Below are 25434 nucleotides of genomic sequence, written 5' to 3' on the forward strand. Positions count from 1 at the left end.
GCTCTGTGTCTTTTATTGCTTTGTTTAGTTTTTATGTTGTGCACACTCTGTAAGTCTGTTTTGAAAAGTGCAATAAAAATAAAGTTATTATTATTATCGAAATCCATGAGAGTGATGAAGAGGGTCTCACCGCCCCTGGCTGTCCAGGAGTGCTGTAGGGAGGGGAGGGTCCAACAGGACCACTGGGGGGAGCTTGGACTGCAACGGGGGTGTTCTGGAGAGACACAGACACATACAGTAATTTTACTGATTACTTTCATTAATGAGCATCATTTAAAGATATTCAATTTACAATTATAAAATTTATTTTTGAACTAACTTTTTCACTTTTCACTTTTTTTTTTTTACAACTTTTTTGTTTATTTGACAAATGACTTATTTTTGTATTAATTTGATTTCATATTAAATGATTTACCAATTTTACATCTATTTCTGTTTTCATTAATTTCCCGGTTTATCTATTTCTGTTTTTACTTATTCCTTCATGTCTTCAACCGCATGTTAATGAGGGGGCGTGTCATTTATTCATTTATTATAATGGAATCTTCAGGCCTCAATAAAAAATTCTGGATCCACACATTTGAGGATGTTGAACTATATATTAACTATATACTATTATATTAATGTAGAAAGTCTGACAGATCTTAAATAAATCACAGACTGTAGGTTAAAGTTTATAGCTCTTTCAGAACAATTTAGTACAGAAAGACATGAAGTTAGCTATCTCCTGTAAAATGACGATGATGTGAATGTAGAATATGTGCAGCATTAATGTTTGACCTTGTCACTCCCCACGAGGAAACACAGCAGGGACTGATGACAATAACTCATGGCTTATATATTAAATTAACATTTTATCTTCAGGTAAATCTACACGCTATGTGCTTGCTATCAGTACCTGCAGTGACGCAGCGTTGGTGGCTTTCTTCTTGAAGATCTTCTTCCGACAACAGCAGCAGATCCCAGCTGGGATGCCCAGCAGTAAGAGCAGAGCCATGAGGGGGTTTCCTCCTGAGTAATCATGCTGGTCTGCTGGGGGAAAAGATGCCAGGTTGACAGTCACCTTACTTTGATAACTTTGTTCTGTTTTAACTGGTTGCACCGGGTTGCCAGGATCCAGGTAAACTCAGTATCCCACTTCAGAACACCTGTCATTACATCCACTGCCAGTCTTACAGCTGCAGAACTTTCTAGGTTTCCAGCCCTTTGTTCCCAGGTTTTGGGGGTTTCCAAGGCAGGAAATGGTTTTAAAACCCACCCCATCACACTAAGACTACTAGCATGAGAGGATAGACAATCAAATGCCAGTTCTCATTCATTCCAACAACCTGATCAATATATTAAAGCTCCATCCAGTCTAAAGGTAGATGTCCATGTGTTGTTTGATTATAAAGCAGGTCTATGTTCTATATTAATACTGTGAAAGTATCAAAGCACTCAATCCACAGAGAAATGCACACAGCCTGTATTCAGAAACTGACCCATAAAACCAGTGGTCAGGACTTCTGGAAATTTCTGATGTCACAACAAAGTCACAAGCCCCGCCCACCTAGAACCACCATCCAACCTTGAAGGATTTAGTTTCAGAGTGTTTTACCTGAAATCTGCTATATTTTTGTTGGATCACTTAGAAAACAGACAGATGAGAGGCTCAGAGCCTCGTCTCTTCAATCCCCATAGACTCCCATGTTAAAATGTCCAACTTTACAGCAGAAATAAACATGTTTACAGCCTGGTACAAAAACAGTTCTGGTCTCTATAGCTCATTTCCTCCTTCATGAGAGCTGTTTATATAACTCACCTGTTTACATTTTATCAAGGACTAAAGTTATGAAGAATTGAGGGCGTGGCAGCTTTGAGTACCATCACAGGTTGCTAGCTGTCTTTTCAGTGTCTCCTCAGCTAATTCAGCCACTGAACGTGACCTCTATGTGTTTAACTTTTAATGTAAATATCAGACAGATAATTTGACTTGATGGTTAATTAACAAACAGAACATGAGGAAGTCTGAAATTCTAGTATTATTTTATTTATATGTTAGCACTAATTAGCAGGTATTGTGTCTGTGCTCACCATGCCTTGTCTTATTAGCTTAGCTGATTAACCTGCCTGCAAATGAATTAGCCTTGGGTTAGCCTTTGAGCAAGATGCCCAGCTGTGCTAACGATGCTAATGGGAACATATGCTATTCATGGTTTTTAAACTGATGCACCGCTCCGCACACGCCGCACACACACCCCACCTCTTTAATAATGTTTTGATAAGCTGGTAGTTAGGGGCTGTGTCAGACACTGTGAAGATGGCAGAGCAGCTAGCTCTGAGCTTCAGAAACCTGTGGGTGACGTCACAGAGCCAACGTCCATCTTTATTTACAGTCTGTTCGTTAGCAGCTTTCAGCGCATTGCATACAATCCAAAATTCACAAGGTCCGGCTGAGAGGAGGAGAGAGGAGGCGAGAGGAGGTTGAAAGACATGTAGCTACAAACTAAATGGTCCATATTGTCTGTTTGAAATATGTCCATTCAGTGTTTGTGATGCTGTTCACATCAGTGCTGGTTACAGCAGTATGTCACGTACTTTAGTCCCGATCAGGTGACATTCATAGCCAGAACGTTCGTGTTGCCATGGCTTAAAGTTCTCCAGGACTGTGTTGGGGCGGTTTTAAACTAGAAAATAGATCATTAAATGTCTATAGAAAATATTCTTGCGGAAAACTGTGGCGTAGCAAGAGTACGGATATATATATATATATATATATATATGTGCAGCCATAAGGAACCCTATATTTTATATGAATCCAGTAGACCTACTTCATTAATTAAAACCTTTGTTCACATTTCGGCTCAGTGACGTGTCAGATCAATAATAAACACGGCCACGCTCCTTTGAAAAAGCCCTGCAATGAATAGGCTTTTGGTTTTGTTTTCATATCATCATCAATCTTTTGGACTAATTTATCAATGGTCTGACAACAGTAAGTCTGTTATGTCTCATACACTGTTTAGAGACCAACGGAAGAACAAGTGTGAACAGTTTAAAGGTAAGCGTATAGGATAGGCTGTTCATTTGGCTTTGAAAGTTGTGCTTGGACTTGGATACAGTTACCAGACTCTGGTCTCCCATTGAGGAATGGGTGAGTAGATTTTGCATTTTTCTTCCATTTGGACCTTTTCAAGTTAACGTGAGGATTCACATTTAAAAACCATTAGATTTGGTGTTCTTGTCGCCACAGCCCAACACATTTCAGCCACAGACATTTTCCTTCTTTAAGCCCTGAGAACTTCATAAATACACGATTTAACCCTTTGATGCATAAAGAGACTCTTATGCTTTGCTGCTGTTGATAGTCACACTGATATGATACCAGCAACATAATACATAACTGACCCGTTTCAATGTCTGGACTTTATATGACACAGACATGAAAAAAATTTATTACTTATATTTTTAACCATTTTAGCAGCTGTATGGAGAGACAGAGGAGACACATGAACTAGATGGTCACAGCAGAAGCACAATGTTGGTTATAATTATATTATGTTAATAATTTATAGGTGAAGGGCTCTCACTCACTCTCTTTCTCTCCGAATGAGGGTAAACTAGAGTCAAACTGTACGTATAAAGACAGAGCTGCAGCAGCAGTGAGGCGGACAGTGTGTTCGCTTCCATTTCTTCTCTGAACCAGCTTGTCTGCCTCTAGTTTCAGTTACCATCTCTCAACACAGATAAACTCTCTTTGGCGCTTCACTGTTTTGTCTCTCTCCTCAGTTCCCTTCGCTCCAGATACAAACACACATACCTCCTCACCTACGTCACACATGGAGAGTTTTCTCGTTGAGCATGGGAGTGTGTGAGAGGGAGTGAGAGAAGAGGGAAACGCTAAAGAGAGCTTCATGTGGCGTGTTAAAGTTATAATGTGACAATTTATACTGGATGTTTGTGATCTTGTAATTTTATACATCCCACATGGAACAAGCCGCAATACATCGAGTATATACCCCAATCACTTGTTTTCACTCCCACATTTCTCCATAAATACATATATACATATATATATAGCCATATTCTTGCTATGTGACAGCAAAAAAAAAAAATACTCAAGAATATTTTCCAGACATATATTTATCTATTTTCAATCTAAAATGGCCCACCAGCACAGTGCCAGAGAACTTTAAGCCATGTGTTCTATAGAGGAGATTTCAAAATATCACGATATATACCTTGTATCGCAATATTACTTATAGGCCATATGGCCCAGCCCTAAACATCACTTATACAACGAGCGCCATATTAGTTAAATAAACAACAACAGATTATGATTTGTTTCTTTATTTTATAATTTATTTGGCTACCCCAACACAAATATTTCTGCAACTGGACTGGTACTGGACTGATACTATTTACACATAAACATGTTATGACCTGCACACTAGCTTGCTACTTCATCTACACGTTATCTCAGGTGTGCGCTGAGGTATCCAGGCTTCTTCCCTTCATCCTCTTCTGACGACCATACATCATTCAATTCAAATGTTCTTTCTGGAAATATTTTCATCTTTGTGTAGCCCAGTCTAAAAAGCTATATATTATGTATAGCTATAATATTTCAGAGAAATAATTGTTGACAAATAATTAAAATAAATATGTTCTTAACAAAAAAGATAAAATGTCATAATAAAATAATTTCATTTGTGTTTTAAAAAAACAAAAACTTAATCAGGGATTAAAAAAACAGAGATATAAGCGGACTAATAAATCTTTGTCATCGTGTTAATAAAGTTTATTGAAATTCAAACAGGTTTGTTTACCGTGAACAAAGAATAGCATGGTCAGCTCACAACCTAATCTCAGAGGGTGTTAAGTTGTCTATCTTTTGTTTTCTTAGTTGCATTGGTAGTTACATCTTGTCTGCCCTATCAGAAAGGTAGAGGGGCGGGATGTAATGGCGAACACATAGATGGAAGCCATGGGCTAAAGGAGACAAAACACTCAGGTGAGCCAGAAATGTAAGCTGCAGAAAGTAAGTCAGTACAATACTTCCATGGATGCAGAGTTTACCGACGAGTGACGGATTTTGAGAAGCATGCATAAGTGGACCAGGAAATACTCTTTCGACCTGCTGGATGAGTAGAAGTCTCCCATTCAACTCTCACTCCGTTGGGACTGTTGTCGCCAGCCTGTAACCTCATTGACTGGACGCCTTGTAAACCATTGCCTCTTCAACTTTCACTCATGCTGCAAATGAGAACTGATGGATTTGTGAGTAAAAACTAACCAGTGCATGTGGTTTAATTTTCTTTGCTTGCAGTAGCAAGTGAACCGTCCATTTGTTTTTGGTCACAACGCTCCCAAGCAATGACTCAGGCCTGCTACGGTTTTGATTTCTTGTTTTATTTTTGGTTGCACACTTGAGTGTGTGCTAGTGTGTGTATGTGCTTGTCCAAAGTTGGTATAAGAAAAAAAGGTCATAGCTTAAAGCTGAAATTAAAGGGTAACTATTGATAAGATTGAGTTGAACTGAAAGCTGAAAAGTGTTATACTGAAAAGGGAAGCACTTTTCAGTGTATTTGAGACATGTGTGTGATTTCTTTTTTATATCCGTTTAAACCAAATTTTATTTAACTAAATTCTTCATTTGAATTTACAGTACTGTCTTTGTGTCATATTTGCATCTTTCTAAGGTATTTACATCTCATTAAGGCTTGTTTTGAGTTAAAAAGGGAATATTAAGAAAAGAGAAAAAACTTAATTCTTAATGGGATTTAGAAATCAATATTTCATATTTTTCCTGTTAAATGAAGGCACCGCCATTAAATTAAAATCCATAAATAAAAAAAACCCAGGGCCCCCCCCATGGGATGGTGTTACATTTGTTTGTTACAATCTAAAAAAGATGATGACTGTTAATGTGACGCAAATTAATGGTTAATAAAACATCTGTGAAGAGGAGTGATACATGTAGTTAAAAGTCCCAGTGCTGTTATACTATGTGGAGTAGTACTAGGTGGAGCTGACAGGCAGGTGTGGTACCACTAAGGTGTGGGTGGCAGCAGGAAGCCTGAACATCAGCTGCTGGTGTGTTTCTACATCTCCTCCTGCTCTCTGATTCAGACACTCAAATATGTTGTGGACCAAGCTGAAGGGGGTCCACCAAAGAAATAAAGAACAAATCAAGACCCACCTGTCAGGTCCATCCTGGTCACAGACACCACACGGTTCCTGCGGTCTTTCAGGACGTAATGTCCCTCATCAGTGTAGTTCACGTTCCTGATCTCGATGTTCTGGGAGTGTGTCTGAACCCGGTCCCAGTAATCGGGAAGGTCCTGGGACACCGGAGCACCATCACGCACCTGAAGGAGACAAAGTCCTGTGTCCAGAAACCAGGTCCACCTGAAAAACCCCATTAAACACACCTCCCAATTATCCCACACACACACATACGCATGCACGCATGCACACATCGATCCATCCACTATCCATCCTCACCAGTGTAACATTGGCAGCCTGTCCAGAGAAGAGGAGGATGGAGTCGGCGAGGTCGATTCCCTCCAGTGAGATGTAGAGACTCCCTCCTGCTACACACTTCACAAAGTTACGTCTGGCTGGAAGAGAGAGAGGAGGATTAAAGAGAGAGAGAGAGGAAGAAGAAAGAGAGAGAGAGAAAAGGAAGACACGTTGTTATGATGTTACAATTGTGTCTTTATCCTGAGTGCTACATAAATTCTGTATTGATATGAACCAAAACACCAAAGCAAATTCCTTGTATGTTGAAAACCTACTTGGCAATAAACCAGATTGTTATTCTGATAAAAGACATGAAGCATAATAACATATGTAGGAGCAGTTTTAGTTAGTGTTGGCAGATTATCTTATTTTTATTATTTTTTATTTTTGGCTTTAGATTTCATTATTGATTTGGACACATGGTGGCAGTAATGGGAGACACACACAGGATATATGTTGGGTATAGGTGGGAGGAAGTAGGTAGACACGGGAAGTGGGAGAGCACACAAGTTTTCACCAGACCTGAGGCAGAAAGGAAAAAGGAACAACACCTGTAAAGAAAAAAGTGGTATGTTTGAAACCTTCGGCATTATATCAATAAACGACAATTAAACCTGCAAGGATTGACTGGACATTGATTCTGTCTTTTGGGTCTGCGTAAAGACAACTGATGCTCCTCCTGTGCAAGTAATGGCAAGATTGGAAATTGGATGAACAAATGAAAATTGCTATTACAACTAAGTGAAAACTTTGCTCTATTGGAGTGGATTTGGATATGTGGATCATTCATAAGGAATGAAAGGATTGTTTTCACGGAAAAAGAGGTTGTTTCATGCACAAACCTGACGACCACACCTCAATCAACTGGATTGATGCTGCCTGTGCTAATCAGTGGACTGATAGAGTGAAACCAGCTTGGACTCGAATGACTGCATGCTACAATCAGCTGTTTGAAACACCTCTAACTGGATTGCTGCAAATATGCCCGATGCTGCTGGAAGGGAACCTGAAAAGGAAAAAAGGGTCACTAAACACACTGCTAAAGGTTTGGAAATGTTTGTTGAAAAATGTCAGAAGACAAGAAACATTAAATGCAAACAAGCAAACAAGTTAATGGAGACACTGAAAGAGCTCAGTAAATCAAAGGAAAATGCAACTGAAGTACAATCTAACTTGTGTGAATTAATCAAATTGTGTGAGGAAGCAAAAGAAAGCCATGAGTCACTGGTGAAATTACCACTGCCTGAAGATGAACTTGAAAAGCAAAATCAGTGGTTTCAACAGAGAATGGAAACTCTTGATGGTTTTATTAAAGATGTACATGTGTGGTTAACTGATCTTGGACAGCAAATAAAACACACCATTGTTGAGTCTGAAAAGGCCACACAATTCAGTGATGTAAATGCTGATGAAATTGGACCAGATGACAGTGTTTCAAATGCCTCAAAACCCAACTTAAAGCGAAATTCCAGTTCTTCTACTTCATCATCACTTGCAGCCTCAACATCCTCTGCTCGCATTAAAGCTCAGGCAGAAAAAGCTGCTCTCATGGAACGGATTGCTGCCCTGAAGAAAAAACATGAGCTTGAAGCACAGCAAGAACAATTAAAAAGGATGAAAGAGCAACTGGAACTGGAAACTGAACTTGCAGCAACTACTGCAAAGATCAATGTATTGGAGACCATGGGATCAGGAAGCAATTCCAGTGTTTCTGATGGAATGAATTCTTATTTAAGGAAAGCAACTGCTCAACGTGAAGCATCAGCTGAATTAAATCCACATGCAGATGAATACCTACCTGTTCAAAGACAACATGTTCAGACTCAGGTGCAAGATGTACAGAGCCATGTCAGTACTGCACCCCCTGTGGCGAACAAAGGTAATTCAAGTGACATCTGTGACATAATTCAGAGGCAAAATGACATAACTGCACTTCTGGTTCAACAAAACCTCTCATCTACTTTACCACCAAGAGACATTCCTGTTTATGATGGTGATCCTCTGCAATATGAAGCCTTCATCAGAGCATTTGAGAGAGGAGTGGTAAAAAAGACTGATGACCACACTGACTGCTTACATTTTCTAGAGCAGTATACCAAAGGGCATCCACAGGATTTGGTCCGCAGCTGCCAACATCTGCCTTCAGCCCTGGGCTATAAAAAGGCAAAAGATCTGCTTAAGGAACATTTTGGTAACGAACATAAGATTGCCACTGCATATATCGATAAAGCATTTGCCTGGTCAGTCATCAAATCAGAGGATGTGAAATCATTGCAGGCATTCTCACTGTTCCTTAGAGGTTGTTGCAATGCAATGGAACATCTCACCTATATGGAGGAAATGAATGTTGCATCCAATATGAGAATCATTCTGCTGAAACTGCCTTACAAGCTCAGAGACAAGTGGAGGAACAGGGCATGTGAGCTACAGGAGCAACGTGGACATCGGGCTAAATTCCCTGACTTGGTAAACTTCATAGAAAAACAAGTGAAGATACTGTCAGATCCACTTTTTGGAAACATCCAGGACGCCAAGCCAGTAACAGCTGCCAAAAGCTCTGCCTTTGTGAAACCAAGAGAAAAATCAAGACCAAGAGTAAGCGGTTTTGCAACTACTGTAACACCGATGGAAACATCAGTGCAGGAAAAATTGATACCAAATGAAATGAAAAGAAATATCTCGACCATCACAAACTCTTTAAGTTCTTGTCTGTTCTGTAACAAAAGTGGTCACACATTGGGGTGCTGTCCACAGCTCAGGAAGAAAATGCACAGAGAAAAAATAGACTTCCTAAAGGAGAAGGGGGTCTGTTTTGGATGTCTGAAAATAGGACACATGAGCAAAGACTGCAAGAGTCGTTTGATCTGTGATGTGTGCAACCAAAATCACCCTGAAATACTTCACATTGAACAAAAGGACAAAGAAAAGAAGCCAGAACATACAGAACAAAAAGAGAAATCAACTGGATGCAATGCTGTTCTCTCACCTCAGACTTGTGGGCATATTGGGGCCGGTGATGAAACCTGTATCTTCTCCATTGTACCAGTACAAGTTAAAAGTCACAAGGGGGACACAGTGTTGCAAACATATGCATTCTTGGATCATGGAAGTTCATCTACATTTTGCACCGAAAGTTTGTTGAGAAGGCTTAACAGAACAGGACAGAAGACTAATGTTCTTTTGCGTACCATGAATCAAGTGAAGTCTGTGAGCAGTTATCATATCAAAGATTTAGAAATATCTGGGCTGAACAATGATGATTTCATTCAACTTTCTGATGTGTTTACACACAAGACTATGCCTGTTTCTCAGCACAACATTCCTAAACAAGAAGACCTGACAAAGTGGCCATACTTGAAAAACATCAAGATTCATAAAATAGACTCTGGCATTGACCTACTCATTGGAACGAATGCTTCCAAGGTACTGGAACCTTGGGAAGTGGTCAATAGCCAGGGGGATGGACCATACGCTGTGAGGACTCTATTGGGGTGGGTCATTTATGGTCCACTGAGAGAAGAAGATGACATCAGGGAGGAAAATGGCTGTCCTTCTGCTGCTGTCAATCGCATATCCATTGTGAATCTAGAGGAGTTACTGGTCAAACAGTATAATCAGGACTTCATTGAAAGAACCAGCAAAGAAACAGAGGAGATGTCAAGAGAAGATGTCAAATTCTTGGATATCATGAATCATTCAGCAAAGATGAAGGATGGACAATACTGCCTTGACTTGCCTTTCACACAAGAACATCCAAGCATGCCAAATAACCGCTGCATTGCAGAGCAGCGCATCCAGAGCCTGAAACGCAAATTCATGAAGAATGATAAATTTCATGATGAATATACATCTTTCCTCACAGAGATGATTGACAGCGGTTATGCTGAAGTGGTACCAGAAGACCAGCTGGACCGGACTGATGGAAAGCTCTGGTACATCCCACATCACGGTGTATATCATTTAAAGAAGGGAACTTTAAGAGTTGTATTTGACTGCGGTGCTGTTTTTAAAGGAACATCACTCAACTGCCAACTGCTGCAGGGCCCAAACCTTACTAACTCGCTCATTGGTGTCCTCATCAGATTCAGGCAAGAGCCAGTTGCTTTGATGGCTGACATTAAAGCTATGTTTCATCAGGTCAAAGTATCAGAAAGGCATGTCGACTATCTGAGATTTCTGTGGTGGCCCAATGGCAATGTGCAGCAAAACCTTGTTGAATACCGGATGAATGTACATCTTTTTGGAGCTGTGTCATCACCAAGTTGTGCAAACTTTGCATTGAGAAAAACTGCTGAAGACAACAAGGCTCACTTTCCAACAGAGGTGACAAACACAATCAAAGCCAACTTTTATGTTGATGATTGCTTGAAATCCATGCCTTCAGAACAGGATGCAATTCAGATGGTAAAGGACCTGACTGCTCTCTGCCAGAAGGGAGGATTCACACTCTCAAAATGGATCAGCAACAGCCGTGCTGTATTAACATCTATCCCACCAGAAAACAGAGTCAAAGAAATCAAGGATTTGGACTTGGACAAAGACAATCTGCCAATAGAGAGAGCTCTAGGACTGCACTGGTGTGTTGAGACAGACGTCTTTAAGTTCAAAATTGCAGCACGGGAACGACCACACACAAGACGTGGCATCTTATCTGTTGTAGGCTCTATATACGACCCCTTAGGATTTCTTGCACCATTTACTCTGCCAGCCAAGCTGATAATGCAGGAGCTCTGCAAGGAAAACATTGGATGGGATGAAAACATACCCCACATCTTCTCTCAAAGGTGGACAGAATGGCTAGCAGATCTCAACAAGATGGCTGAGTTTCAAGTAAACCGTTGTATGAAGCCCACAAGCTTTAGCCAAATCAAACACACACAACTACACCACTTTTCCGACGCCAGCGAAAATGGCTATGGCACTGTTTCATATCTAAGATTGGAAAACAACCACAAAGAAGTGCATGTTGCATTCATAATTGGAAAATCAAGAGTGGCACCATTGAAACAGATGACGATCCCCAGACTCGAACTCGCAGCTGCAGTCTTAGCTGTCAGAGTAGACATAATGCTACAAAAGGAATTGCAGCTTCCACTGGACCAATCAATCTTCTGGACTGATAGCACTACAGTGATTAAGTACATTAACAACAAAACTAAACGCTTCAAAACATTTGTAGCAAACAGGATCTCCTTTGTGAGGGATGCTACTGATGTAAAACAATGGAGGTATATCAACACAAAAGAAAATCCAGCAGACGAAGCCTCTAGAGGGCTAACAGCAAGCCGTTTCTTAAACTGCAAGAGATGGATCAAGGGACCAGAGTTTCTCTGCAAACCAGAACAAGAATGGCCAAAACCTCACTGGGAACCAACAATATCAGTCACTGATCCAGAAATCAAACATGACATCCCAGTGAACATCATTATCAGAAATGCACTGAACCCCACAGATTCTCTGATCAACTACTTCTCATCATGGAGAGATCTGAAGACCGCTGTGGCCTGGCTACTTAAAGTAAAGACAACACTCTTGAAACTGACTCAAAAAAGAAAAGAGATTCAGGCTGCTGTAAGTAGTTCTCAGAAAGATCCAAGTAAGCTGAAGGAGAATGTGGAAAAGGAGATGCAAGTCTTCAAAACAACACTCCATGGACAGTGTTTATGTCCTGAAGATCTCATCCAAGCTGAAAAGGCAGTCATCTCTTTCAGCCAAAGACAAAGATTCAAAGAAGAACTCGCTGTACTGGAAGCTGGTAAAACTCATGTCAAAAGAAGCAGTCATTTGTACAAACTAGATCCGGTGCTGGATGAGGGACTTCTGAGAGTAGGTGGTCGCCTGAACAGACTGGCGATGCCTGAAGAAGTGAAACACCCGATTATTCTTTCAAAAGACCTTCACATATCGACACTGTTGCTACGACATATCCACAAACAACTTGGACATGGAGGAAGAAACCATATGCTTTCTCGCCTCCGTAAAAAGTATTGGATCATCAAGGCTAACTCTGCTGCAAGAAAGATCATATCAGACTGTGTTGTGTGCAAACGACAGCGTGGGAAAGTGGGAGAACAGAAAATGGCAGACTTGCCCCTGGAGAGGATTCAACCAGATAAACCTCCATTTACAGATGTTGGCGTGGACTACTTTGGTCCTATAGAGATCAAAAGAGGACGAAGTCTTGTGAAAAGGTATGGTGTAATCTTCACCTGCATGGCAAGCAGAGCAGTACATCTTGAAGTTGCACATACACTCGACACAGACTCCTGCATCCATGCATTAAGAAGATTTATCTGTCGCCGAGGTCAAGTTTCATCTTTAAGGTCAGACAATGGTACAAATTTCATCGGAGCGGAAAGGGAACTGAGAGAAGTACTCAGTGGCCTGAATCAGGACAAAATCCAAAGTGCTATGCTTCAGCGAGGGATAAAATGGTATTTTAACCCACCAGCAGGATCCCATTACGGCGGTGTTTGGGAACGATTGATCCGTATGGTTAGAAATGTGCTACGTTCTGTTCTCAACCAACAAGTTTTGGATGATGAAGGTTTACAAACCTTACTTTGTGAAGTGGAAGCAATCTTAAATGATCGTCCCATAACCAAGATTTCTGATGACCCAATGGACCTGGAAGCACTCACACCAAATCACCTTCTTCTATTGAAAACCAAGCCAATACTGCCTCCTGGACTCTTTGTGAAAGAAGATTTATATATCAAACGCAGATGGAGACAAGTGCAGTATATGGCAGATCTCTTTTGGAAACGGTGGACGCAGGAATATCTGCCGCTAATCCAAGAACGACAGCGATGGTCAAATGTGAAAAGAAGCTTTGCTCCAGGTGATATTGTTGTCATATTGTTGTAATAACTAAAATTTGTCTTCTCCACGAAGCTGGGGCCTAAGAAACAGACTGTTAAACCTACAGAAAAAAAAAGGGAAAAATACTGAAGAAACAGGAAGAAAGAAGAATGCCAACACATAGTACTTTTTGTTGTTGTTGTTGGAATCGCATTAAGTTCAAAAAGTAATATAGCTCCTTTTAATATTCATCAGTAATTGTTTATTTTGTTATATTTAAAACAATTAGGGGCCGGTGTGTAGGAGCAGTTTTAGTTAGTGTTGGCAGATTATCTTATTTTTATTATTTTTTATTTTTGGCTTTAGATTTCATTATTGATTTGGACACATGGTGGCAGTAATGGGAGACACACACAGGATATATGTTGGGTATAGGTGGGAGGAAGTAGGTAGGCACAGGAAGTGGGAGAGCACACAAGTTTTCACCAGTCCTGAGGCAGAAAGGACAAAGGAACAACACCTGTAAAGAAAAAAGTGGTATGTTTGAAACCTTCGGCATTATGTCAATAAATGACAATTAAACCTGCAAGGATTGACTGGACATTGATTCTGTCTTTTGGGTCTGCGTAAAGACAACTGATGCTCCTCCTGTGCAAGTAATGGCAAGATTGGAAATTGGATGAACAAATGAAAATTGCTATTACAACATAAATATAATACACCAGCAGAGACAGCTGTTATTCTGACACACACATTATTCCCAGGACCTTGAGCCTCTTTTGTTGTGTTGTGTGCTTGTGCAGTTTGTGGTAATGAGGTCATGTGTCAAAGATCAACAGTGAGACACTGATGTGAACAGACCTTCCCACTCGGCTGCTCGAAGTTACGGTTTGTTCTTTAAAAGCTTTCAACCTAGCTCTCTTCACCTGTGACCTTAAATGTTTTCAACTTCAAGACTGTGATGAAGCATGCCCTGTCCAATAAAATTCAAAGAATCTAAAAAGATTTCAGTTTATTAAGATACATTTTTTAAAGTTCAAAGGCTCTGTAAACAAGTGTTGGGACTCTAGTACATTCAAGTTTCTGGAAACCACGTTATTCTTTGTTCCACAGGAACTCACTTCCCCACAGTTATTCACTGTTCACACCTGGGGATGACCCTCCTCCAGGGACCTCACTGACCAGTCAGTGTTGGTCAGTGTGTAACATGTGACCCACCAGGGTGTCACCAAAAAAAAACAGATTGCCCTCTCTGTTCTCTCGCTTCTCTTTTTGGCTTGCTCAGGAGAGCAGCTTCTCTACCCTCTCGGCTCTTAAAAGGGCAACAAGACCCCAGCACAGGTCAGCCCTGCTACCTGAGACAACAGCTCTCTTGCCAGCCTGCTCACAGCAGACTGCAACGCTCTTCTCTTCAACAGCAGCAACCTGCTTTGGATTATCTGAGAGTGAGCCAATTTCTGTTCAGAATCAGTGGCTACAACACAAGGTCAGCCAGCTGATTTCCAAGCAATAGGAGCCACAGCTGTGAGAAGAACAAAGGAGAAAACAGCAGAAGCCACACAGCCAGACAGGACTTTACTCCACCAGGAAGCCACCCAACTCACTGGACACCTCAAAAACACTGGAAAATACCTCTTTGTTTGTTCCAAGGACTGGGTAATGTGAACTGACTGGGGCTAACCTCACCTAGCATAGCACAGCACAGCTAGGCAGCAGAAGTCTAAACCTTTGTACATGTACATGTTGGTTAATGTTTTGCTGTTGTTATGTTTGCTTAGGTTGTGGTTAGTCAGTTAATTGGGTACTTGTATGTTCACCCACATACCTGTAGTACGTCTTTAACTCTAGAACCTGCATGCAGCTAACCTCCCCATTAACCTGGTACCTTTAGATTACATGAGACAGGCTATCAAAGAAACAAACACCTTCCCTCCCCCACCCACCTGGTGGTCTAGACGGCCATTTTGAGTAGTTCCTTTGTTTACCGCCATCTTGTGTAGTCTTCTTTGTTCAGGTCATGTGGTCACAGCGACCATTTTGAATCGGCCACCTTGCCTTTGTCTGTGTCCCCACCGTGGATGTATTATAAGAACTGGATACCGGACCAAAAACGGTGCCTGTTCATTTTTATAGAAGTTGCTCGCCTGGCGCATACGCCGAAAAAGTTTCTGGCTCCTGGGTTACTTCCACATTATGCGGCCCACTGAATATGCACAGTGGTGTCACTCCCATCGTGCATCTGGGCTATGAGAACAAGCTAACGGCGCTCTGGATCCGGCGCTGCGTGTTCATAAATGCTATGCTAGTAGACTTCATGGAGGAGTAATAAGACTTGCTTGGGGCTTGAAATCATCAATTTATACAAATGACAACAGCAACAAACTATGAAGATAATGTTCTGAAAAGTAATATGGTCTTAAACCTACGATCGTTGATATCACATAAAATTCGTATTGACAATTAATTGTGATGTTAAAGGGAAAACGCGTCATTCAGTTAAAATCTTTAGGGCTTTAAAAATAAATCAATAAATCATAATCGGACAAAAATATTTAGTTTGACCTATTTTTTTTTTTTTTAGCATTTTTTATTAAAAATTGATGCTGCATGTGACAGATATACAACTTGTCAGATAAAATTATCAAGAGGGCTTTACTTTCTTACCATTTTATATTGAAGCATATTCATATAGCATGTCCTCTACGTATTCTTATAGGCCTACTGCTTATTTATAGTGGAGCATATCAAATAAAATGTGTTGATTTTGGTAATTTTTTACACTGAGATGATTAGTGATGATGATTAGTTTTTCATCTCTTACCACTTTGATCCACCAAAGCCTTTTCCATTTTACTCATATTTAAATGTATTAATAGTTATTTTATTTTGTATATGTAAAGTTAGTGCCAGGCTGCATGGTACGACTATGTTATGAAATAGTTCAATACAATACAATATTTCCACAACACTGCAGAATTTCAATGTCCACAAGTGTAGCTGTCACAGAACCCAGGTATTTTCATTAAGTATATTACTGTCCCAGATATTTGATTTGAAAAAGATAAAATGAAACAGATTTTTTTTAAAGATTTAACTTAAACGATAATGAATGCCATTGAACATTTAGCATACTGTATACTGAACACACAATGACGATTTTGGGAGTAAGAGAGATGATGATGAGGACGTCCAGAACGATTCTTCTCCTCATGGACCAGTGGGAGAAGGGGAGTAGGTTGCACCATCACAGGCCACCACCGCCAACCCAGTGTACCCACTGTATGTGAAGTCAAGAGTTATAATTTCACCACACTGAGACAGTTTAAGCCATAAACTAAATGAATGTGGTTGTTGTGAGCAGAAGACAGGCTGGTGAACTTCAGTCAGGATGAGACACTGCTGGCACACAGATCACAGAAACGATCATCTATCAGGTAAATGACTTACCAAATTAAAATTCACTGAAGAAAAATGTTACAGGGTAGTTATGAAAAATCACTTACAGTGTCATATCAATTAATCCAGTCATTACTCGGCTAATATATCAGCCAATATATAGATTAAAAAACAATTACGTTCGAGAACACAGGCTGACAAGTGACCAATAACTGCCACACAAAATCACAAAATCAAAATATCTTGATGTGTGAAAACAAAGACTCACCTTTATGTCATTAATTCAGTTTTCCAACTGTTTGTACATCCGTACGGCGTTTACATCAACCCAGCAAACATCCTCGTTCCCGAGACACAGCTCGACCGTGTGGAGAGTGCACGCAATATGCAATACAAAGATTAATAATTGACTGTGTTTACAGCCGGAGGTGTCCTGTCAACAGTTTTACAGGCATCTCTTTTACTGTTGTGGTCTATGGGAAAAATGCTTTTTGGGCCGCAGGGGATTTTTCGCTGCAATAGTGGCCAGAGAAAAATTGGTCCCAAGGCAGAGCGGTGGCGCCGTATCCAGTTCTTATGATACATCCATGGTCCCCACAGCCCCCCCCCCCCCCCCCCCCGTTCCATTTTTAAATACATGTCTTTAAGTATGACTACTCGTGTGCTTATGTTGCGCAAGTGTAAATATTGTCAACCTCTACTCAGTAGAATTCCAATCCTTCAATTTAATTACTGTTGACTGTCATTTGGTTATAGTTATTAAGGTAATTATTAATTAGAGTTCCAGATTAATAGTAATAATTAGAGACTGAACCAATATTGGCTATTTTGTTTATTAGTTTAGGCTGGTGCCCCCGAGGACTTTAATTCAAGTTATTATTTAATATTCATATTTTTAATATTAATATTTTATTATTTATGATAGCCAGTAAATTGATAGTCAACCGAAGGTCCAACATTTATGGTGTCCCGCTCGTAAAGCAGAGCTCAGACCCAAAGCAAGATTTTAAACATTAATACAGCAGCAAACAACTGTTTTCTATGTAAAGATATAGTGGAGTAATGGTGTGCTGAGCAGAGAAGAAGCCACACCCCCTCTGTGTGTGATGTAATCTGAGTTTCTCTGCTCTTTGTTTTGGTAGCTGGTCCGGCAGGGTGTGCATGTTAGTCCCTCCCTGTAAAACCACTGGCCCTCCCCTCGTCTATAAACACACAGGCTCCGCCCAAAGGTGTGATGTCACAGTACAGTACGCAGCGCTCAGGTGAAAGTGACCTTCCAGAATTTCCTCTGCTGAAGAAGAAACCACGTTTTTGAATAATAATGCTCTGACGAACACAGAGATCAGACCAGTGACTACGGCTCAAATCCTGGTTGGCTGGTGGACCGTCAAAACATCCATGAAGTTTTTAAAGTCTTTAAAGGCTCCGTCAATGTCATTCATGCGGCTGGTCCCAGTGGATCAGACCAAGGCTAAATTTCTGTCCCACATTCTCACTGGAACGAGTTGCCTTCCATTTTTAATGAATTATACAAAAAAAATAGAGACAATTTTTGTTATTTTTATTTTCTCCTGCAGTCTCATTGCAAAAAAAAACAAAAAACATCTAAAAACGTTGCAACATTGCAATTTTTAAGAAAATCTGCGGTGAAATCATTTATGCTGCAAAAATCCCAAAAAAGCCTGTGAAATCCTGGAGGGACTGGACAGAGGACAAACTTGAACATATTTGATCATCACTGTAGTTTGGGAGGAGTGGATGTCTGAGTGAGGTTGTCAACATCTGAGGACGCATGAAAAAGCCTGGGTAACACTGATTATTTCACCCGTGGACAATGTAAGGGCTCTGGGACGGCCTGAACGACTCTTAAACATTCCTCTGGTCCCACTATCTCCCCTCACCCCACCCGACTGCACTCTCAAAAAGACCGGGGGCCACAGCCCCGTCCTCCCAGCATTGTCTGCAGATGCCGTTGTTGGATGTAACATTTACAATCTCAAAGTTGTGTTGTTTTTTTTTTTGTTTGTTTGTTTTGTTTGCACAGTGCAGAGTTTCTCTCTGACGTCTCGTAACTACGCAGATGGTTTTGATTCCCATCTCTAAGATTTCTGTCTCAGCCACAACACAGCAGCTGTCAATGAATGTAGAAAACACAAGAACATTCTCTCTTTACCTTAAAACGCCTCAACATTGAAATATTATATCTAAAAACTACAGATGATAAATTAAGAAACTGTAGTTTTATTCATTTCTAGCTGTTTGACATATTGAACAAACATTGTTTTCTACTGGTGAGGCGTTCACTGTTTACACAACTGAGTCTCAGCCTTGACAGAGAGAGAGGACAAAGACAGAAGGTCACCACAGCACATGATGCTACTATTATGTTCTGCACTATGATGTAAGTTGCGTGAGAGAAAGTTGAAATTAACTGCTGCTCGAGAGATAATGTCTTGATAATTATGTGAGATCATTCAATATATCTATATGTAAAACAGAATGTGTTATTTTAACAAACCAGGTACAGATGGTGAGGGAGCCGGTGGTGGTGATGAGGGTAGCTTGCCATTAGCTTCAGCCACTGTTGTGTTACAACAGAGGAGGTTATAATATGTTCTCTGGGCAGCTACTTCTTCAGGACAGACTGGATTCTACAGTGACAGCTGTCAGAAAGTGATGAGATGTCTAGATCAGTGCTAGCTGGATAAAATGCTAACTTCAGTAGAAGAAATAGAAGCAAAACAAGAGTCAACATTGGTGTTTGTTTCCACCTCTGGAGACAGATGTTGAACTCAAAATGTTTCTTCTAGACTGATGGGTAAACAGCTGTTAATGCTAACGTGGGCTATGTTAGCATAGCCCCTGTAAAGACCCGAACGTTCTTAGCATCCAGGGTCAATATAACCTTTGGCTAACTCACGTGTGACTGCCACTTTGAAAGTGGAGATTTCTTTATCCCAGAAGTCTTTCTGGACATAGGTCCCCTGGTCCTCATAAGTCACCTGTTAAATCGACAAAAACACAGTGTGAGGATCAAGTATCTCTGGACCCACTACAACTACGTGTTACATTTTCACTTCCAGCACCCTCTCTGTCTAATTTATCAAGTAACTGTATTTACAAAAAAATAATTTGTTTGGTTACCTTGTCAATGTACCAACGTCGGTCACTACCTGTTCCAGACACCCGGCCTTTGGACGTCCTGTAGAGGACAGATCAACGGCCACATGTAAATACATCAGCTACAACAATACTAGAAATGACCATCCTGTGACCCTGAGTGTCTCTGACCTGATTCTGACTTTCTCCCAATATAGAAAGGTCTGGCTGGGATCATCTGCCGGGGTGAACTCCAGTTTCTCTGCACTCTTGGAAAGGAAGATCTTCAGCTGTCGACCATGGGCTAAACGCTCATGGTCCTGGACAGTATATGACTCTGAGACAAAGGCAGGAGGAGAAAGACAGTGAGGAAGAATTCCTGCTACAATCATAATGCTGGACTATTTGGGGAGAAAATTCCTCTGAAGTGTGGCGAAGTGCATATAGTTTACTTCTTAATTATGACACAAAGACATTGTACAGTGTAATCCTCCCTAATAGAAATTAAAGTCACAATGTGAATTGACAAAATAGTTCACAGAAAAATTAGGTCATATATGTGAAAAATGTGTTTTCTGATTCGACCACTGAGGGGACCAGTGGACTTTGTTGACTTGTCATAGCAAGAGAAGCACAGGTATATGACAATACTGATGGCCCTGTACAGTTTAAAGAGACAGCAGCAAGACATCGAGAAAGAGAGGGAAAGGGCATATTAGCTGAGTGTGGCCTGATGTGCCAAAAATGTGGTCAGGCCTTGAAGCTGTGAAGTGCCAGAAATGGTTGTGTAAGAAATTTAAAAAAGCTGATGGAGAAGTTCAAACCCAGCGTACTTTCTCAACTCTGCAGAGCTGACCAATCAGACTATGGCGTTGGGGTTGAATTTCAGATCATTGGTTTTAAAAAGTCAATGGAACGGAGACAGCATCTGGTCTGTGTTAATAACTGCTATGGTTAGCCCCTTTTTACACAGTAAGCCCAGAACTATATGATTCACACTGTACCTCCACTAGAGGTTCAACAGGGATAAAATAGAACGAGTTGATGAAAAAAACATAGGATTAGTTTACATCCATCCAATCAGAAGAAACACGGACTTGACAGCTATTAAATGCACAAACCTGATGGCTACAGTTGTGTCTGCATTAGATGCACCGACAAAGGTTTTACATGATGATACACAAAACTGTCGTTTCAAATTTGTGTAAAATCTGTAAACACTCTTTTAATTGTTCTCTGAAAATTTGAAAAAAAACCACAAGTGTGCATATTTTCACTTAAAACTTGTAAAAGAGGATAAACTGTCACAAAGGAGTGAAATTAATCAGACAGACTTCATTAAAGTTCAGTCTTTTCTGGACATGTTGTTTTAAGTTAGCTATGAATGTTGCTGGTTTGAGTTAGTAGTTACAACATATACAAGAAATGCTATGCTGCCAGCAAGCAAGTTAGGCTAAAGTCAGAGTTAGCCATCTTTGGAATGAGGCAGGATTGTACTGCTGTGAAAACTCCCTTAGCTAACACCTATCTTAACCTGGGGCTAAAAGCACCCTCAGCCTGGAGCTAACAGCTTTTTTGACTCGGGGCTAACAGTTACCTTACTCTGGGGCAAATCATTTTTTTCACCTGGGGCTAACAGTTTTCTTTGCGTGGGACTAACAGCTACTTTAGCCTGGGGCTAACAGCTCCCTTAGCCCGGGACTAAGAGCATTTTTAGCCTGGAGCTAACAGTGCCCTTAGTTTGTGACTAACAGTTTCCTTAGCCTGGGACTAACAGTGCCAGACCAGTCTGTGGCTAACAGTTTCTTTTGCCTGGGGCTAACAGTTCCTTTAGCCTGAGGTTAACAGCTCTTTTAATCTACGGCTAACAGCTCCTTTAGCATAGGGCTAACGGCTCCCTTAGCCCAGGGCTAACAGTTTCCTTAGTCTGTGGCTAACAGTTGTAGTAAATTTTCACTAAAATATACTGTGCATTATAAATATACTAAATGTTACACTAGATGGTAGGATTGTTACAGAATGGAACCTGGAAGGAATTTAGCTAAAAAAATTATCTGTAGGGCCCTGGGAACAGTGGTGTTTGAGTAGCAGCCATAGCAAGGCCCAGGTTGAGGATAGATAGGGGACTTCTGGACAGCTGGCACTACTACTATACCCTGGCATGCCTGGTTTGGGGAAATTCCATGTGGGGCTGGACATGATTGTTCCCATGGCATTGATAGGTTCACTTTAGAAAATAGGTGGAGAGCCCATCTAAGAAGGAACTATATATCATAGTGCAAAGGCACTGCGCCTTCAGTTCAGATCCAGATCTGGTTTCGCTTTTGTTCTTGTGAAATATTAAATTCTATTGCATTGGACTCTGACCATTTCCTGTGACTTCTTTTTTTGATCTTTTTTTGAATCCAGTAGAAGTGCAGCTTTGTTAAAAGTTAAGTGTTGGTGAAGAGGTCTAGACCTAGACTCTGGCCCGGACCTGGACTTTTTCCTCCAACATAAATTGGCGAGCCAGCCAGGAGAGACAGAAGCCTGAGGACCCCTGCCTGGGAGGATCAGCCTGCATCTCAGACCGTCAGTGGCCACAAAGATTCAGAGGTAAGCAGAGCCTTTTTAATTTCTGCAAATTCTGATTGTGTCTGAATGCAGGTCTCCGCCCAGGTGAGGTAAATCAGAATGTCTCTTTTCTAAAGGACCTAGCCAAAATTATTGAAAAGTAAATGAGAAATTAAGCATGACAAAATGTTAAAATTTAAATACAGTCACAAAAACTAATGGTACTAAAACAGTGAGTAGATTAAAGTCACTGGGGAACAGAGTTGAATGCAAGTATGTTTTATGTGTATCTCAAATGTAATATATGTGCTATGTCTCAGAAAGAGTGAATGACTTTGATCAAATGCTGCTAAATGTGTGTATTGTATGCTGGCTTATAACCTGTCTTGTGTTTTGTGGGGGGTTGATGTGGTTATCAGTACAAGCCTCTGAGCGAGATAGGCCGCGAAGCAGGGTGAATACCAGCCTTATGCAGACACACAGATGAGAATAGTGTGGTTTGTTAGAAGAATAGAAAGCACGTGTGTTGAAATAGTGTAGAGACTAAGAAAAGTAAAGCCGGCAGAGCCCCTGTTGATACCGTCCTGTTGTCACTGTAGCATCACAGATTCTCCTGAGAAGACAGAGTCTTAACAGGTATGGAGCTAAAAAGTCTAGGAGAGACCACAGATAAAACAGTCAATGTGGTTAACGCTTTTCATCCCTGAAATATTTTGGCTGTTTGCTGGAGTATCCCGGGGAAGGTAGGGTCTGCCCGGCATAGGACTGAGTCTGTGAGAGACTAATAAGAGCTTGTTGTTCTTGCTGAGGGGCCTACGGGACAGCAAGAGAGTTATTGCATGCGCCGCTGAGGGACAGCAGCACTGGCCAGAGATTGTACATAGTACGTGTTAATACTGCTAAGGATAGATAAACTAGTAACTGTGCAGATAATAAAACAGTGTTTTTTTTATATTGTATTTGTTTTAAACTGTCCATATCCTAAGGGAGACCAATACGGGTGAATGAGGGAGATAGTAATAGTAAAGATAAGGTGTCTTTTTAGAACATTATGAAAAATAAAGGAGATATAAAGATGCAGGGAATAAAGACAAATTTCTGGTTGGAGTGGAGATAATGAGAGCTTGGAGCAGTGGCATGACAGCGAATAAATCAAAACCTGTGGCACATTACAAAGTTTGTTAAGTGCAGTGGGAGGAGGTGATAAGCAGGTGGTAGACCCTAGCGACATTGGCACGAGTGCTGGAGCAGTTGTGAGGCGGGCAGGCAGGCAGTACAGGGTAGCAGTGATCCCACGGCTGTGCATCACCGTCATTCCCAGGAGAGTGAAGTGGGAGCCAAGCAGATTCCATATAATATAATAATAATAATAATAATAATAATAGTTCATTTGTATAGCACTGTTCAATACAAATAACAAAGTGCATCACATGAATCAAATAGAAACATCAAAAACAAATCAAAGTGAAATGCAAATGAAATTAAAAGACGTTACACAATTAGAACATTTTTATAAAAGTGTGTCTTAAGAAGTGAGATAAAATGGGGAACTGACTCTGCAAATTTAACCCTATAAGGGGAAGAAAATAAGCCTGACAGTATTGCTGGTAAAATACTTGTGTTAATCAAGATAAAAGAGTCAAATTGAGCTCCAGAAATCCCCAGATCACTTTCAAGCAGCAGAAGATAAGGATATATGGGGGCTAAATCAAATGAAAATAAATGATCAAAGGAGGTGTGTCAGCACCAGTGGATTTGGTGATAAATTGACACCCAGAACATTAAAAACAGATCCATTGTGTATGAAAAAGTGGCATAAATGCACTTCAGGAAAATTAAAGTGGACAAAAGAAGGCACCTTCAGAGTAGGACAATTTCCAGTGACAACATTAACAGATGAAAATGAGAAACAGAAAATAAAAGGCGAGCTGCAGGGGAAATTTACAGTGACATGGAATAAACAAGCAAGTGGCAGAGGGAAAATAAAAACATGTTTGAATAAAGGCAGAAGAGTTAAAGACAAACAAGAAAAAAATAAAGACAGAAACTGAGGATGATGAGACAGAAAGGGGTTATACATCCCAAGACAAAGAAGAAAGAGGTAGACAGAGATGATAGGAGAAAATATCAAGTGGTGGAAAGAGCTGAGGTTTGGAAGAAGACATAGAGGACTATGCATTAAGGGATTTAGAAACCCAAATGCAACAACTGAAAAGAGGTCAAAGGTCAACTAGTAATGACAGTAACCTCAAGAAGAGCACAACACGACCGGAAGATCAGGTTCAAGATGGCGCCAGTGTGCATGGCCTGCCGTCTGTCTCTGCCAGCGTTATGTGTGTTTGTGCTCTATCTGTCACTTGTCAGTCTAAATGTCTACTCGCTACTGGTGTATGATCGCCAAACACTGTTGGACATTCAAGTTTCTGCCAAAGATCTGGTGGGGTCTGATCATGGTGGACAAAAGTCATTGCCCCCTTTCCTATCGGAGATCCCAGTTCACCTCTGCTGCGCCCCGGCTCTATCCCTCTGGCGTAAACGCCACCGCCACCGGGGTAAACGCAGTGGTCGACTGGTAAGGCTGAAGGCCTGTTTATCGCGCACTTCCAAGGTTTCTTGGACTAAGTATGGAGCGGTACCTCGGCTCGTTATTTCTCGACGATTGCTGGACCCTGTCGACGCCTGGCTGGTACCTGTTGTCGGCCTGGATGAGATGCTCCAGCCCCGCGGCCCCTGCTTTCCTCAGCCTTGCTGGCGCAGGGTGAATTTGTGCAACCTACGGCCTTTGTGTCGGGCCCCCCGGGTGGTTACTACCGTAGATCCGCCGACTCCTGCCAGGTTTGGGCTTGTCAATGCTAGGTTGCTAGCGAACAAAACTTTCATCCTGAAGGATTTCCTTACTTCCCGAGGACTGGATTTTCTCTGTGTGACTGAGACGTGGCTAGCTGTTGGTGAGTCCAGCGCCCTCACAGAACTTTTACCTGGTGATTGCTGCTATTTTAACTCCCCCCGGACCTCGGGCCGAGGAGGAGGAATAGCAACTATTTATAAAAGGTATTATAAATGTAAGCAACTGTCTCTGTC

At 41.0% G+C, this 25434-nt stretch overlaps 1 protein-coding gene across 1 annotated transcript in view; it reads right to left on the bottom strand.

Moving 5' to 3' along the window:
* Positions 1-25434, bottom strand: part of LOC111230469 — a 53462-nt gene that overhangs the window by 2601 nt on the left and 25427 nt on the right. The window contains exons 3-9 of the mRNA XM_022757218.1: positions 19993-20137; positions 19846-19903; positions 19622-19703; positions 6487-6602; positions 6182-6350; positions 899-1029; positions 131-214 (exon numbers count right to left, since the gene is read on the bottom strand). Coding sequence (XP_022612939.1) covers positions 131-214; positions 899-1029; positions 6182-6350; positions 6487-6602; positions 19622-19703; positions 19846-19903; positions 19993-20137 — 785 coding nt within the window. The remainder of the gene's footprint in view (positions 1-130; positions 215-898; positions 1030-6181; positions 6351-6486; positions 6603-19621; positions 19704-19845; positions 19904-19992; positions 20138-25434) is intronic.

The sequence above is a fragment of the Seriola dumerili genome, unplaced genomic scaffold (assembly GCF_002260705.1).
Source record: "Seriola dumerili isolate Sdu_G_001 unplaced genomic scaffold, Sdu_1.0 BDQW01000267.1, whole genome shotgun sequence".
NCBI lineage: Eukaryota > Metazoa > Chordata > Actinopteri > Carangiformes > Carangidae > Seriola > Seriola dumerili.